We start from the raw sequence: 16,476 nt of genomic DNA on the forward strand, positions 1-16,476 counted from the left end.
TATTAAGATTAATATTATTATTAATCTTATTATTATTAATATTATTAATTAGTATTATACTACGACGATGTTATGAGCGTGTCACTTTCAAAATGGTTTTCAAGCGGGATAGAGCTAAGTAAATTATGGGTTATTGCCAAGGAGGTTATGGGTAATGTTCGGGGGTATATTTGTGAATCAAACCTAGTGTTTATCATCTCCGTTACGTCTACGTACTTTCCTACAATATTGAATCTCAATATTGATACGTAAGCACTCATATTTTATCTTTTATATATTAATTGTGTATCTATGTCTAGTGCTCGAGTATATATATTTATACATGCTTGTATGCTAAATTTCGTCGTTAAACAGTTTATGATGAATTACGAATTAAATACATATGTTACTGGTAAAAGGTATATAATATGCATGTTTTTGGAAAGCTGGCGAAAAATCAATGACTTTTCATTTAGATATCGAATAGTTTCGATGAACGGATTAAGAGATATGATCAACTGAATTATAACTGACGTTAATTGAAATTGCTTTTGAATCTGCAATTAAGATTTAAACAACTTGTTTACGAGATTGATAAAATGGATTTTTGAATATTACCAACCGAGTAAATGACTCCTTATATAAGGTATGTCTCGTTTTGTTGAACTATTGTCAAAATTGACTTTTTGAAACGACTTTGGATAACTTTTGTATGTCGATCTCGAGCATTAGGATTGTGATACACTATGACCAGACCTAACTTGATAGACATTTATTGACCAACATATGTTCTCTAGGTTGAGATCTACAGTTATTTGGTAATTCGAGTTTCGGTCACATTTTGGTGAACGACTTTTTATGCTGCTAAGGTGAGTTTCATTTGCTCCCTTTTTAAATGCTTTTGCAATATATATTTTTGGGCTGAGAATACATGCACTTTATTTTAAACAATGGACACAAGTACATACTAAATTCTATACTGAGTTTGAACCAAAAATCCCTTAGCTTTGGTAACTAGTAATTGCCGGTTATAAGAACTGGTGGGCGCGAGTAGTAGTATATGGATCCATAGGGCTTGATATCCCCGTCCGAGCTAGAGCACTAGCCTTTTAACGGACGTATGCTATTTGAGAAGCGTACACGTTGGTTTGCATGTATTATTAAGATGATTATACAAAGGGTACAAATTATATATACGTTAAGTTTAGTTACCAGGGTGCTCAATTTCGTAGAATATTTTGATAAACATTTCTGGATGAAACAACTGAAATCTTGTGGTCCACCTTTATATACAGATTATGCGAAACACTAAAACTATGAACTCACCAACCTTTGTGTTGACACTTGTTAGCATGTTTATTCTCAGGTTCCTAGAAGTCTTCCGATGTTTGCTTATATGTTAGACAAGCTATGTGCATGGAGTCTTACATGGCATGTTTATCAAGGAAACGTTGCATTCACCAAATCATCACCATGTATCTTATTTTGACTGCATTGTCAATGGAAGTACTATTGTAAACTATTATTTACGGTGATTGTCTATATGTAGAAATCATCAAATGTCGAAAACCTTTGATTTAAATATTCACTTATGGTGTGCCTTTTCAAAAGAATGCAATGTTTCTAAAACGTATCATATAGAGGTCAAATACCTCGCAAAGAAATCGATGAATGACGTGTTCGTCCATATGAATTTAGAACGATCGTCACAGTTGGTATCAGAGCGTTGGTCCTAGCGAACCAGGTCTTGCATGAGTGTGTCTAACTGATAGTTGTTAAGATGCATTAGTAAGTCTGGATTTCGACCGTGTCTGCATGTTAAAAGTTTTGCTTATCATTTATTGTCAGAAATTACATGCTTATCATTCTTAAGTCTAGACACATTTTTCTGCATTTATTGCATAAATAGTGTATAGACAAAAATTCATATCTTAGTGTATCTATTACTGTAAACTTTTCCAGACATCTTCCGAAAATTTCTCCGTGATTTATGGAATTTGGTATTATATATACATATGTAAATTATGAATTGAAGAATACCAAACTAAATTCTATAATCTAATTCATATCAAAAATCATCTCCTTAATTATACAAGATGGATCCCGTATCTAGTTCAAATTCCTTAAACTCTGACAGCTATTCTGATATGGATATTCACCTGAATTCCGAAGACAGTGTAACCGGAATGGATCAACCAATTAGCCATCATTTATTCTGGATGAATTGGGGATGGGTTCGTAGCCTACTTAATTATTGGAGACAAGAAGAAGGCGATCCCTTTCATCCACCACATTGCCCTCTTAGTGAAGAACCTGAAGCACTTACCGGCGAACATGTTCTTAATACCATTTTCTCTCTTATCTCCAGAATATCTCGTCATGATCATATACTATCTCAAATTCTGGATCTTATTCATCCGCTCATCCGAACCGCCAATCATTCCGGTGTAGTATAAGAAGTCAACGAGCTTCGCGCTCGGGTAGTGGCTTTGGAGAATATGGTGCAAAGGTTACAAGCACCAGCAGAATCACCGGCATCAACAGTACCACCGACAACAACACCAACAGTACCATTACCACCACCAACAACATCCGCACCACAAACCTCAACATCACAATATGTACCTTGAACATCAACGTCATACGCATCGTAGTTACCAAGAAATACCAGCAACAATAACCAATGAAGTATTAACTCATTTCCCCTGAAGAAATTTTATGTATATTTAATATATATGAAATTTGAAATCAAAATAAATCTTTTCGTACTAAGCTATTACGTGTGAATCTTAACTGGTAGGTACTACTCGGTTAGTTCATATTACTAATATGCAATGATGTACATCCTTCCTTAACAACTTAACCATTGTTAACTACAATATCTGTTTCAACTCAATGAATTCAATTTTATAATGAACTTAGTGTATTAATCAACTACATGTTTGATTTTACACTTTTATCTTCGATGTACTCGAAAACATCATTTATATCTTATGAAGTTCATAAGAATTCCACGAGCACCACACCCTTCACCAAGGAATATCAATAAGAATAAATAATGAAGTATTGATTTCATTAGCAAAATACTCCGCAAAGATTATGTAATCTTTAATATTTTAAAGATTAATCATTTCTAAGTCAAGCCGAAAATCAAATGAGCTTAATATGATATTAACTCATTAAATCTGTATTACATCTGAAGAAAATATACATACATATATTTTCATAAAGACGGTAATAAAAATTCTTTTGTACAAAATATTAATTGTAAAATCTTTACCAGGTAGGTAATACCCGGGAGATATTTAAGTTCGCAATTAATATGTTACACTGTACATTCTTCAACTTTGATTCAAAAATTATTAACAATGCTCACAACGATATACAATCGTTTTCATACAAATTCAATTACATATTCTGATATTGACGGATCAGAATCCAAGTCATAACTCTGAACCGGTGACATCATTCTTAGATCTCTACATCTTTCAAATATATACTTTGACTTCAAAAATGTGAAAGATCCTTTAGCATTGTTATTACTGAAAATAATATTGCAATCCCTTTTCAAAGTATCCAGTTTTACCACACTTTCAACCAGTCAACTTCGACTTTTCAGATTAGTCTTATTATAACCTTGACATATACATTTTTGTTACCGGGGAATCTTTTATGTTCCACCACATTAGCAGTAAATTTACCAACAACTTCATTGATCCTTGACCTTCCGAAAAATCCTTATACTCATTGAAACCCTATCATGTACTCATCCACATCTTATAACGGTAATTGCCATACCAACTACCGGGAATTAGCAATCAGTATTTTGAATCTTGCAGCATTTTCTACGACAACAGTTATATATAGATAACATCTATCTTCTAGACATACATACTTCGAAGGTGAAGTTTTTAAAAAACATCCCAAACTATGAACTAGTTCTCTGAAATTGGAACAATACTGATAAAGCAGAAAAAACGGTAAACGACTTTAACAGTCAAAAGTTTGATGATAAAGAATAGTATGGTGGTAAAGCTGAGAAAAAGAGAAGGTTTGGAACTGGAAAACGAATTGAGCAGACCATGAAGGAGGCTGTGGATAAATCACAAAGACTAAACCTGCCTTCAAAGAATACAAATGATTCAGTTTCTGCTGAAGTCATTAACAAATACCTTGCTCCTGACTCAAAATCCGTTACGAACAAATCTTCTTCATCATCCTTCGATATTAGAAATTCTAAGATATCATCGTATCTTTCATTATAAATATCCTCGATATTTCTTGAGATATCTTCATAACTATTCTTATCTGAAATCATTCATCTCTTCGCGCTATCTGTGTTACATCATAAAAGAAACTATTTTAGTTTCAAAAATCTGAAAAATTCAAAAAAATGGATGTTTGAAGTAATGTTAGGAATTGAAGCATGAGTTACTATAATATAATGACACTTGATCAACGTGATTATATTACAGCAAGTCATGCTGAGTTTCTAATGGAACGTGATAAAGGTTCACATATCACACCCTCATCATGAACCATGTTACATAACTCTTTCATTCTATTTAACCTCTAAACATATCAAAAAAATATTTTTCTTGATGATTCGGTCTTTTCCGGATATTCTAGTAATTTGACAAATCAAGATCGTGCCATTACGATTACCTTCTTAGAACATTAACTATGTTCATCTAAAACTCCATACCTACGAATTCTGGACCATTATTCGCTTGACTTAAGGTCGAAAAGAGAAAACGAAATCATGAAGCTCCGAAATATAAAGGAGAATATAAGCCCGATAATAACCCCGAAATTACAAACCGTGTATAGCAATGCGTATAGCAATATAAAGACACAGGAGATTGAAAACCACTATAACCCCAAGGTAATAGTAGAAGAAAATAACTTCCTCTGGTGGCAGATGGAAAAGAAGAATGAAGGATACGATAGCCAGGAAAATATCAAGAATCAGAACTGGATTAAGCATTTTCACAATCTATTGGGATGTATGAAATAAGAAAGAAGATTATAGGAGTGGTGAAAATAAATGAAACGGAAGAGGTCAATTTATAGCGAAATATCAGACATAGCAATCGAGACATATTACGCATTTAATCAAAGAAAATCCTAATTTCCGCAAATTCCGAAGAATCAAATCTTATTTAGATTATGAAGATTTTCTATTCCTTAAATTCCGGAAATCAATCGTAACTTCGTCAAAAGTTAAGACGAATCTCTATTCTTTCATTTCACTCTTTTACGATAACTTCTCTCATACGCTTCGAGAAATCGGATTGTTTTATCCATATTATTCAACGGTGATAAAATTCTATTTATCAACTCATATTCGTCATGAAAACACTTTTATTGTTAGCCATGACGACATCACTTAAATTTCGGGACGAAATTTCTTTAACTGGTAGGTACTGTGATGACCCGGAAATTTTTGACCAAATTTAAACTTTATCTTTAAATGATTTAATGTTTTCGACACGATAAGCAAAGTCTGTAATGTTGAGTCTCAAGTTTTGGAACTATATTCATGTAATCAATTATTCTTTAACTGTTCTCGAAGATTCACGAACAATATATACATAACTTAATGTGATATATATATATATATATATATATATATATATATATATATATATATATATATATATATATATATATATATATATATATATATATATGATTTCAAGTTATTTAGTAAACGATAGTAACATTCGATTATTGATTCGATTGATATTTAGATAAGTTAACTAAAACGTTTAAGATGAACCAGTAAAACACTAATTTGCTACAGTATTTTCGAATTGCTACAGAGTACCCGAAAAGCTACAGTGTTTTCGAAAATCACTATTTGCTGCAGTAAAAAAACTTTGCTACAGTAACTTTGCTACAGTAAAACACTATTTCAAAATGAAAATGTATATATGTATATGTATATACTACGAGACGATGATTTATAGAAGCAAATAACCAAAACACTTAATTGATTAAAGCTACACTTCGAGTGACATAGTTTATCAATGATTAGGTTTAATTTTTGATAAAGGTACATGTCGCGTAATGAAAAGTACTAGTTTTCTAAACGTACGAAAATGCATTCGAGAAACCGAAACCGGGACATAAGTCGAGTGACAACGTACGAGTCATCGGACCAAAAATTACAAGTCAACTATGCACGTGAATTTAATATAATATATAATTAATTATATAAATTAAATATATTATATATATAATAAATTAATATGTCGACGAACTAGATTACAAATCAGATGTGAGCTGGAATCCTAGGCCATGCGATCGCATGGCCATAACACACAGAAACCATGCGATCGCATAGAGTCTGAAATCTGGCCACACTATAAAGCTCGAGCATTCTGGTCTCTGTCTTACACATATATCATACTCCGTATTTATATTATTATTATTATTATTATTATTATTATTATTATTATTATTATTATTATTATTATTATTATTATTATTATTATTAATCTTATTATTATTAATATTATTAATTAGTATTATACATAAAATACTACGACGAGTTTATGAGCGTGTCACTTTCAAAATGATTTTCAAGCGGGATAGAGCTAAGGAAATTATGGGTTATTGCCAAGGAGGTTATGGGTAATGTTCGGGGGTATATTTGTGAATCAAACCTAGTGTTTATCATCTCCGTTGCGTCTACGTACTTTCCTACAATATTGAATCTCAATATTGATACGTAAGCACTCATATTTTATCTTTTATATATTAATTGTGTATCCATGTCTAGTGCTCGAGTATATATATTTATACATGCTTGTATGCTAAATTTCGTCGTTAAACAGTTTATGATGAATTACGAATTAAATACATATGTTACTGGTAAAAGGTATATAATATGCATGTTTTTGGAAAGCTGGCGAAAAATCAATGACTTTTCATTTAGATATCGAATAGTTTCGATGAACGGATTAAGAGATATGATCAACTGAATTATGACTGACGTTAATTGAAATTGCTTTTGAATCTGCAATTAAGATTTAAACAACTTGTTTACGAGATTGATAAAATGGATTTTTGAATATTACCAACCGAGTAAATGACTCCTTATATAAGGTATGTCTCGTTTTGTTGAACTATTGTCAAAATTGACTTTTTGAAACGACTTTGGATAACTTTTGTATGTCGATCTCGAGCATTAGGATTGTGATACACTATAACCAGACCTAGCTTGATAGACATTTATTGACCAACATATGTTCTCTAGGTTGAGATCTACAGTTATTTGGTAATCCGAGTTTCGGTCACATTTTGGTGAACGACTTTTTATGCTGCTAAGGTGAGTTTCATTTGCTCCCTTTTTAAATGCTTTTGCAATATATATTTTTGGGCTGAGAATACATGCACTTTATTTTAAACAATGGACACAAGTACATACTAAATTCTATACTGAGTTTGAACCGAAAATTCCTTAGCTTTGGTAACTAGTGACTGCCGGTTATAAGAACTGGTGGGCGCGAGTAGTAGTATATGGATCCATAGGGCTTGATATCCCCGTCCGAGCTAGAGCACTAGCCTTTTAACGGACGTATGCTATTTGAGAAGCGTACACGTTGGTTTGCGTGTATTATTAAGATGATTATACAAAGGGTACAAATTATATATACGTTAAGTTTAGTTACCAGGGTGCTCAATTTCGTAGAATATTTTGATAAACGTTTCTGGATGAAACAACTGAAATCTTGTGGTCCACCTTTATATACAGATTATGCGAAACACTAAAACTATGAACTCACCAACCTTTGTGTTGACACTTGTTAGCATGTTTATTCTCAGGTTCCTAGAAGTCTTCCGCTATTTGCTTATATGTTAGACAAGCTATGTGCATGGAGTCTTACATGGCATGTTTATCAAGGAAACGTTGCATTCACCAAATCATCACCATGTATCTTATTTTGACTGCATTGTCAATGGAAGTACTATTGTAAACTATTATTTACGGTGATTGTCTATATGTAGAAATCATCAAATGTCGAAAACCTTTGATTTAAATATTCATTTATGGTGTGCCTTTTCAAAAGAATGCAATGTTTATAAAACCTATCATATAGAGGTCAAATATCTCGCAAAGAAATCGATGAATGACGTATTCGTCCATATGGATTTAGAGCGATCGTCACATATACGAATGAGCTCATTGTATTGTTCCAAGACCGGTCTAGAATCGACCATCTTGTAATTATTAAAATTACCCACAAGGAACTTTTTACTAGAAGCATCCTCATACATATACTTGGTTTCTAAACAGTCCCATAGTTCTTTAGCAGATTCAACATTTAGGTAAATATCAAAAAGGGAATCAGCCATACAATTGAGGATTGAAACCTCTAGCGATGTAGTCATCGTTCTCCCACTTGAACCTTTTCCGAATTTGTTCAACAGTGGCATCATCACCATGATCTTCAGGAATTGGTGTGCAGAGTACGTACACCACACTCATGCTGCTCAGAAAGAAGTGCATCTTCTTTTGCCATCTCCTAAAATCAATTCCCTCAAACTTATCAAGTTTAGAGAAATTCGTCGCCATGTGTTTCATCGTAGCCGCCATCGATTATAACAAATAATTACTTTCGATTGTTGGAGGTTTTATTGAAATTTCGTGTAGGGTAAAATAATCGATAGCCGGATAAATCACTGAATCGTGGTATCACTTTCCGAAAGTAATTATTCGACCCTTATTGCCTGGATTACACGAATATCACTTTGGGATAAGACAGAGATTAGTTCTTATTATTGGCAGTAAACAATAACTCTTTTGCATAAGAGTATTAAGGTGTTTTTGTATCTATTTTTATTTTTTTTCTCATGAATGATAGTCCTTATTTATAGGCACCCAAAAACAAGTATTATTCCACGATGGAGATGTTTCACTAACTAATTTCCTTTTCAAATCTAAAACAAATCCTTTTCATAAAGTTGTTTGTTTTATTTCCAACAACCAAATCAAGAAAATCGATTAAATCCTTTTCATAAAGTTGTTTGTTTTATTTTCAACAACCAAATCAAGAAAATCGATTAAATTCTTTTCATAAAATTCAATTTCCTTTTCAAATCTAAAACAAATCCTTTTCATAAAGTTGTTTGTTTTATTTTCACGATGGAGATGTTTTACCTAGTGCAGGAATAATACTTCCGTAATCAATCAAATTTGTGATAATGGAAAACCACTTTCGGGTCCGGGTAATCTATCACTTAATGGGTGTACACTCCGTACCTCCTAAACCATTTACAAGTGTAGATTAAATCCCTCAATTACACTAAATTTCCAACACCATATGTGAACTTGAGAAAAATTACTTATTGGTTTGTCATCCCTGAAGAACATTTTGAGAGAGAATTGAAGTACAATTTCGCATGGACAAAGAACTACAAGATTCGAGCATTATCGAATCCTAAATATGATACAAACACATATAGAATCTTTCATCAAATCAATAAGTTCGAAATGATTCACAAAGTATAACTTTACAACAATTACGAAAATTTCATTGACGAAGACTAGTTTATAAATTTTTTTAATTATGTTGTATTGTAAATTATTATAAGAAGTGATTTTATATTTTAGGAAAACGCTAACGACGGTCCTAAGAACTGTTGTTAATATGCATAAAAAACTTGTAGAATTCAAAAACTGACATCTTAAAGTCAAAATTCAAAAACTGCTACATTAAAGTCAAATATAACTACCGTGTACAAATTATTTATGCATCTTTTAACAAATTCATATATTTCATTAGATGTTATTTATTAAAAATGCAAAATTAGTTCTTAAAAATGCTAATTTTATTTTGCTTCATAAAAAAAATGTTGGGCCAATGAAAATAATTTGACAAGTACAGATGTCCTAGTGCAAAGATAGAACTAACGGTAACCATACAATTCTTATTTCTAGTTTTTAACCGCCAAAATTAACCTACCATGTTTTCCGTCGGACTTCCTCTCGCCGGCGACAACTTCCTCCTCCACCACCACCACCACCACCGTAACCGCCACAGCATATTCTTCCACAATTTCAACCCAATCGCAATCCACCAATTCACAATTCGATCATTATCATCATCGTCTTCAAGCCTTACAGAACTCGACACTTCATCATCATCATCATCATCATCATCATCATCATCGGAGACGACTCATGATGATCGAAAATTGAGATCGACTGTGAGTAGTTCAGTATCGTTTCCTCCATTAAAGGCTGCAAAACGAGTGATTTTAGTGAGGCACGGACAGAGCACGTGGAATGCAGAAGGTAGGATTCAAGGTAGTTCCGATTTCTCGATTCTTACGCAAAAAGGCGAAGCTCAAGCTGAGACTTCGCGCCAAATGCTCATCGATGATTCATTTGATATATGCTTCTCCAGGTTTTTTATGTTTTTTTTTTTTTTTTTTTTTTTTTTTTTTTTTTTTTTTTTGTGGTTTTACATTTTTTTTATTAGAAAATGATAGTCAATGAAATTAGGGCTTATTATACATATTAGGTGCTTAGTTGTAAAATTAGAATCAATCAAATTAGGGCTTATTATACTTATTATCCGTTTTCCTCATCTGTTTAGTTTAATGAGTATTATGATATTATGAATTACTCCGTATAAATTATGAATTATGATTCTGATCTGATGCTGACCGTGTTCAGATGCATAACTTGTTACGAGTGTTTGACTAATTCTGATTATTTAAGGATTTACATGAAAAATGACACCTATATGATAGAATATTTATAGTTACTTATGTTGTAGCTACTCTCCAAAATGATTATCTGACTTTCAAATAACCGATTTTACAGTCGGTTTCACAATACAACAACACTAGACTGTTGTTTTGAATCAAAATACCTAAAATGTTGTTGTTGTCGTTGGTTCACGATATTTAAACGCTAGAAACACTGATTATATGTGGCAAAAATATTATCTGTCGAGCTTGCAGATTTATGACATGAAAATTACGTACTTGCAGTCCCTTAAAAAGATCGAAAAGGACTGCTGAAGTTATATGGGATGCTCGAAAAGAGGAGATTATTACGGATTCTGACTTAAGGGAAATTGACCTATACTCATTTCAAGTTAGTTCAAGTCATCATAAGCATATATATAATATATAATTGAAGATGCATTATTTGAATAATATTTTTTATGTACTTTAGGGACTCCTAAAGCATGAAGGTATAGCAAAATTCGGTGAGGCTTTTGGTCAGTGGCAAAAGGATGCTCCAAATTTCAATATAGATGGTCATTATCCCGTTAGAGAATTGTGGGACCGAGCTAGTAGTTGTTGGAAGAAAATTTTAGTTCATGAGAGTAAATCGGTTCTTGTAGTTGCTCATAATGCAGTTAATCAGGCTCTGGTTGCTACAGCAATGGGTATGTGTTCTTTCACTTGTTTAGAACTGACCTAATGAACGGGTCGGATTGACCTGTTAACATTTTTTGGATTTTGTTGTCAAGTTTGTTTAGAGATTTTTTTCAGTTTTAATATACTTTGAGTAAGTTTTTGTTTATTTGACCCGTTAGGCTAAAAGTATGACCCAAATTGACCAGTTACTTAAATGGGTTGAAATTGACACTTTAACTTTATATTTGAGTGTGAAGTGATATACGGTAAAAGTTTATATATGAGCTGGTGAAGTTTTTTTCTTAATTAATTCATCTTTTCTTCAGGCTTAGGAACCGAGTACTTCAGGATTCTACTGCAAAGTAACTGTGGTGTAAGTGTGCTCGATTTTGTTCCACGGCCTGAGGGTGGATCTCCTTATATATGTCTTAACCGATTAAATCAGGTATTTTTGCGTATTTGTGATCAGCTATAATTCACTCATCTAGAGGATAAAGTTATTCTTATTGATAAGTATTTGTCGAGTTGTTAGGCTATATTTGAAATAAATTTGCCATGGTTTATCAAGCACAAATTCTAGTACTTATTGATTACTTTTGTCTAGATCCTTTTGTTAAGATACAACATTATTCCAACAATTATGTAACAACCTGTCTCACATCATAAGTTTAAAGTAGTGGCTAACTAATATCTCCAACCATGGTTTTTAGTTGAAACATGGAGATATCCGGTTAGTCCACCACTTTAACTGTGAGGGACGATAGACTCTCGGGTTGTGATAGGCATGCGGCACGTGCATCTCTTGGGGTCCGCGTTGAGGGTCGTCTCACATTAGCTACGGTCTTATATACAAAAACAAATAATTCTTTATGCAGACTCCAGGCTCGCCTATTGCTGGTGGAGCCTCTGCGGGTAGGAAAGCCAGTAAGCGAATCGTACTTGTCTGTCATGGATCTTCTCAGGTAAAGTAACGCTGCCATATTTTTGTTCCAAAATTGATTGTTCACTTCCTTAAATAGAAAAGAATAAGGAGGTAAACTTCCTTTATACCCTTAATGTATGTAATTACGAAAAAGATATAGGTAAAAAAGAAAGGGGGTGAAACTGTAAATTAAATAAAAAGTACAGTGCAATAAAATGACATTTATCTAATATGTGTATTTTTGTTCGGTGACAATTTAATTGGGATGGAGGGAGTACTCGATTTTAAATCACTTAAAGCAAACCATTTCTTAAGTTTATCATTATGAAACTTACAATTAATTAATATTAGTTTTATTAACAGGCTAGTGATTCGGTTGCTAGTGACACATCTATGGACATGCTTGGAACTATACAGGTAAATATGTATGTTTCTTTTATCTGTAAGTTAACTAACTGACTATATGCAAGATGCTATAATCTTAACTATTAACATTTGATGATTGACAGTCGCAAAAAACAGCAGAACTGCTTCTTGATTTGAAGGTGAAATCAATCGTTACCAGCCCTCGAATAGCGCCAACTGAAACTGGAAACATAATTGCTCAAGTAAGTTTGATTCTTAAACCACTCGTCTTGTTCAATAAATCATCTTTTAGTAATGTCGTGCGGGTCATATGGGTTGGATAACTTGTCAAGCGGGTCAGGCCGACCCCAACACCTTTTCGTCCCAATTGATAATTTTCTCACTAGTTAACATGTTAAATTTTAGTAATGTCGCGCTGGTCATATGGGTTGGATAACTTGTCAAACGGGTCAGGCCGACCCCAACACCTTTTCGTCCCAATTGATAATTTTCTCACTAGTTAACTTGTTGAATTTGATTCAAAAAATATATTTATATTTCACATTGAAAATCCAGCTTTATTGTATACAACGGTTTAGGAGGTTATATGCATTTGAGATTTTGAGTACATTTCACATGACTTCTTACCTGCTTGATTCGTTTGACCCTAAAAAAATTTGTTTAGCTTAATCATAAGTTATATAACCCAAAAAGTGGCTATTTGTAGGTAAATGGGTTGCAAATGCCCCCTTTATCTGTTAAAAAGCACCCTTTTTCTTCCATATCAGTCTAACTGGCTAATTATAAACTATTTTAGGTTCAAGAAGCCGCTGATTGTCTTGGTGCAGATTGCGTTCCACGTTATGTGGAAACGAAACAGTTAAAAACCCTAGACGTTCAAGACATTCTTAGTCATTCGAAAAAGGCGAGCAACTTACATTTCACTATACCAACCGTTTATTTCACTTTAGGTGTCAATATGGGTACACTAACATATCCACAAATACATGAATTTCACAGGACTCTATCAATGTATTAAGTTTAAAATCTGGATGGATCAATGAATTTGAAGACAGGTTATTAACAGAGATGTGGGACCGGTCGGGGACAGCCTGGAAATCGTTATTAGACGAGTTATCTAATGAATCTGAACCAGAAAACGTCGTTGTAGCAGTTGGTCACCCTATTGTTAATATTGGACTATTAGGACATTGCTTAAATCTAACAAAGGATTGGATGGGATCGTTTCATCTTGATGCTGGTAGCATAAGTATTATCGATTTTCCTGATGGGCCGTATGGAAAAGGCGTTGTTCGATGCATAAATTATACTGCACATCTTGGAAGGTGGTCAATTCCCATTACAAGAGCAACACAAGATGATGAACAATTTTAAGGTTTTAGTGTTTGATAAGTTGATTATGATTATGATTATTATGACTATTTGATTTGGTAGTTGGTCTTTTATATCTCTATATATATGCACTACAGTTTTGAACATGGTAAATTTTCACTATGATTGTTCACTGTAATTAGTTTTAAAAACTACTTAGGTGCAGTGGCGGATTTAGAAATTTTTTTTTTTTCACGGGTGCAAAACGTTAATAGTTTGTAGAAAACAAAAAACAGGGGCAAAATGTCGAAATTTAACAAAAAAATACACTAAACGTTGGACTTTTAACATATAATTACACTAAAAAAAATTTGGTCGTCATGCGGCTGATGACCCCGGTTGCCCCTAGATAGATCCTCCCCTGCTTAGGCGGATGGTGATAGGGGTTTTGATATTCTCTTAAAAGATTACAACGTCGAAAACGATAATAACTCAATTAAGCTGTGTACATCTGAGTAAAAATATTTTTCTTCCACGGGTAACCTTAACAGGGAAAAGCCTTATTTATTTCTATAATTAGTTTGAAAATGCATATCCAAGTATCTACTTATACTTCTTCAAGAAAATATTTATAAGCGTACATCAAGAACTGAAAATTGTACACTATCACATTACTGCTAACAAATCCAACCTGGTTTATTCAAACTCCACAAGAGTTCTTCATACAGTATTGCAATAATCAAATCTCATAGAAATAAAACAAACCAAAAAACATAGACTTCACATAATATTTTTCGAACATTTATAACTCGATTTTAATAGGAAAATGCTTAAGTACTCACATTTCAAGCAGTTGCAGTCTTGACTGCAACAACAGGGAAATCAAGAAGCACGATCTTATCGATTGCGGCTGAAAAAGTAGCAGAGAATTCAACATGATCTGGATGGGCTTGAAATGCAGTAAAATCATCTTTAGAGCCAAATGTCATCATGATAGCATGAGTGAATCCTTGCCTTAACATCTCCATGCTTTCAATATCCTTTCCCCTGTGTATTACCAACTATTTAATTCAAAAATGACTATCATGTAACATGATAAATATAGTGTAACGTTAGAATGTGCGGGATTGTGTATTGTTGTTGTTGTTGTATAGTGTAACGTTAGACCGTCGTTCTATGTTTAACAGTTTTGTTAACGTTTACCACTATAACATCCGTAAAAGAACATTTAATAAACTAGTAATTTTCGTAATTATAAAAACATGTGCTTCTTAATACAATGCTTAACCAAAAAAGGTTATCCCAGGGGAGGCCCGGAGGAAAAACAAAATGATCGACAGTTCAGGACTTAGGATTTTTAGGGGCTAAATTCTTTTATATATACAGACATAATCAGAGATTTGACAAGCAGTAAAACTAGAGAAACACAACTGAAGCAACGAACGAAAAACACAATAGGTCCAAAAACACAATCAAAGGCTAAAAAAAAAAGATTCAAAAGTCTCGGAACCAGCCCGGTCCCTTTTCATCCTAAAAAGGGAGAACCAATATTTTTTACTCAGATGTACAAATACTTTCTGGTAACCATTTTCGACTTTTTCTATCCGACACTATTAGATATTTTTTTAATTGAGGTTTGACCCTTAGATATTTTGCGAGGATATTATAACTTCAATCACTATGATATCTTTAGATAGTAATTTGTAACTCGAATTCATCAAATACATCTTATCGTATTTCAAATGGACATACATTACTAAAACTTATGTGTAATAAATGTGATATGATTTTTCTTGCTATCGTTAAGGTATATAAAAGTATTGTACATAGTAGCAGCTATATATTAACTTTTAAAATGACATTTATTTAATTTTACAATATTTTTATACACTCGGACAAATGATTTCGTTAAAAAATTCCTACGGGAGTATTGTAGAATCTATTAAAGAAGTTGTATATAAGACTTACCACACAAATGACTTAACATTATCAAGTTGAGAAACAAGTTTCTCCAACCCTTTCATAATATCCTCCACAACCACTTCATCTTTGAACTTAACCACTACCAAGTGTGTGAACTCCGCCATCTGCCACTGTATTCCGCCACCAACCACCACCACCAAAACACAATGTGACTGTAAAAACACAAAAACACACTATTATATTGCACAAACTTAAGCGTAAACTATACATATATATAACATGTGACACACATAGTGACCACTTGAAAGTTGATATTTTGAATTATTGATTTAAATATTCTACTAGTAGTATTTATTACGGCATTATTGTACAATGTACAACACCCAATGCGCGAAAAGTAGATGTACAAGTAGGTAAAATATCACATATAAGTCAGCACTTCCGTCGCTGCGTACCGACAGTCAAACCCACCGACACCATTGTCGGAATCTTATGTCAAAAATTCAAGGTTGGTATGTTTTGTTTTCTTGTACATTCTGTTTTTTTACTTGTATTATGTTGACGTAGTCAATCGTATTTTTCTACCTAGG

The 16,476-nt window shown here is 33.0% G+C and overlaps 2 protein-coding genes across 2 annotated transcripts; one reads left to right on the top strand and one right to left on the bottom strand.

The window, feature by feature from the left end:
• Positions 1-9,879: 9,879 nt before the first annotated feature.
• On the top strand, positions 9,880-14,188 carry LOC139876465 (probable 2-carboxy-D-arabinitol-1-phosphatase). Its single transcript, XM_071863781.1, has 9 exons — positions 9,880-10,397; positions 10,990-11,095; positions 11,177-11,393; positions 11,691-11,809; positions 12,240-12,326; positions 12,650-12,703; positions 12,796-12,894; positions 13,449-13,556; positions 13,652-14,188. Exons 1-9 carry the CDS (start codon positions 9,955-9,957, stop codon positions 14,024-14,026), a joined length of 1,608 nt encoding a protein of 535 aa, XP_071719882.1. The 5' UTR covers positions 9,880-9,954; the 3' UTR covers positions 14,027-14,188.
• A 420-nt stretch (positions 14,189-14,608) lies between these two features.
• On the bottom strand, positions 14,609-16,138 carry LOC139877272 (stress-response A/B barrel domain-containing protein At5g22580). The gene is made up of 2 exons (XM_071864681.1): positions 15,932-16,138; positions 14,609-15,010 (listed from the first exon to the last, which is right to left on the bottom strand). Exons 1-2 carry the CDS (start codon positions 16,048-16,050, stop codon positions 14,809-14,811), a joined length of 321 nt encoding a protein of 106 aa, XP_071720782.1. The 5' UTR covers positions 16,051-16,138; the 3' UTR covers positions 14,609-14,808.
• Between the last annotated feature and the right edge of the window lie 338 nt (positions 16,139-16,476).

This window comes from Rutidosis leptorrhynchoides, chromosome 11, assembly GCF_046630445.1.
Source record: "Rutidosis leptorrhynchoides isolate AG116_Rl617_1_P2 chromosome 11, CSIRO_AGI_Rlap_v1, whole genome shotgun sequence".
NCBI lineage: Eukaryota > Viridiplantae > Streptophyta > Magnoliopsida > Asterales > Asteraceae > Rutidosis > Rutidosis leptorrhynchoides.

Bases quoted from the DNA above. Each gene is read 5' to 3' on its own strand.
- LOC139876465 (XM_071863781.1), top strand. From the start codon at position 9,955: ATGTTTTCCGTCGGACTTCCTCTCGCCGGCGACAACTTCCTCCTCCAC. The intron at 11,394-11,690 runs GTATGTGTTCTT...TCTTTTCTTCAG, and splicing joins TCTGGTTGCTACAGCAATGG to GCTTAGGAACCGAGTACTTC. The intron at 11,810-12,239 runs GTATTTTTGCGT...TTCTTTATGCAG, and splicing joins GTCTTAACCGATTAAATCAG to ACTCCAGGCTCGCCTATTGC.
- LOC139877272 (XM_071864681.1), bottom strand. From the start codon at position 16,050: ATGGCGGAGTTCACACACTTGGTAGTGGTTAAGTTCAAAGATGAAGTG. The intron at 15,011-15,931 runs GTAAGTCTTATA...GGTAATACACAG, and splicing joins AATGTTAAGTCATTTGTGTG to GGGAAAGGATATTGAAAGCA.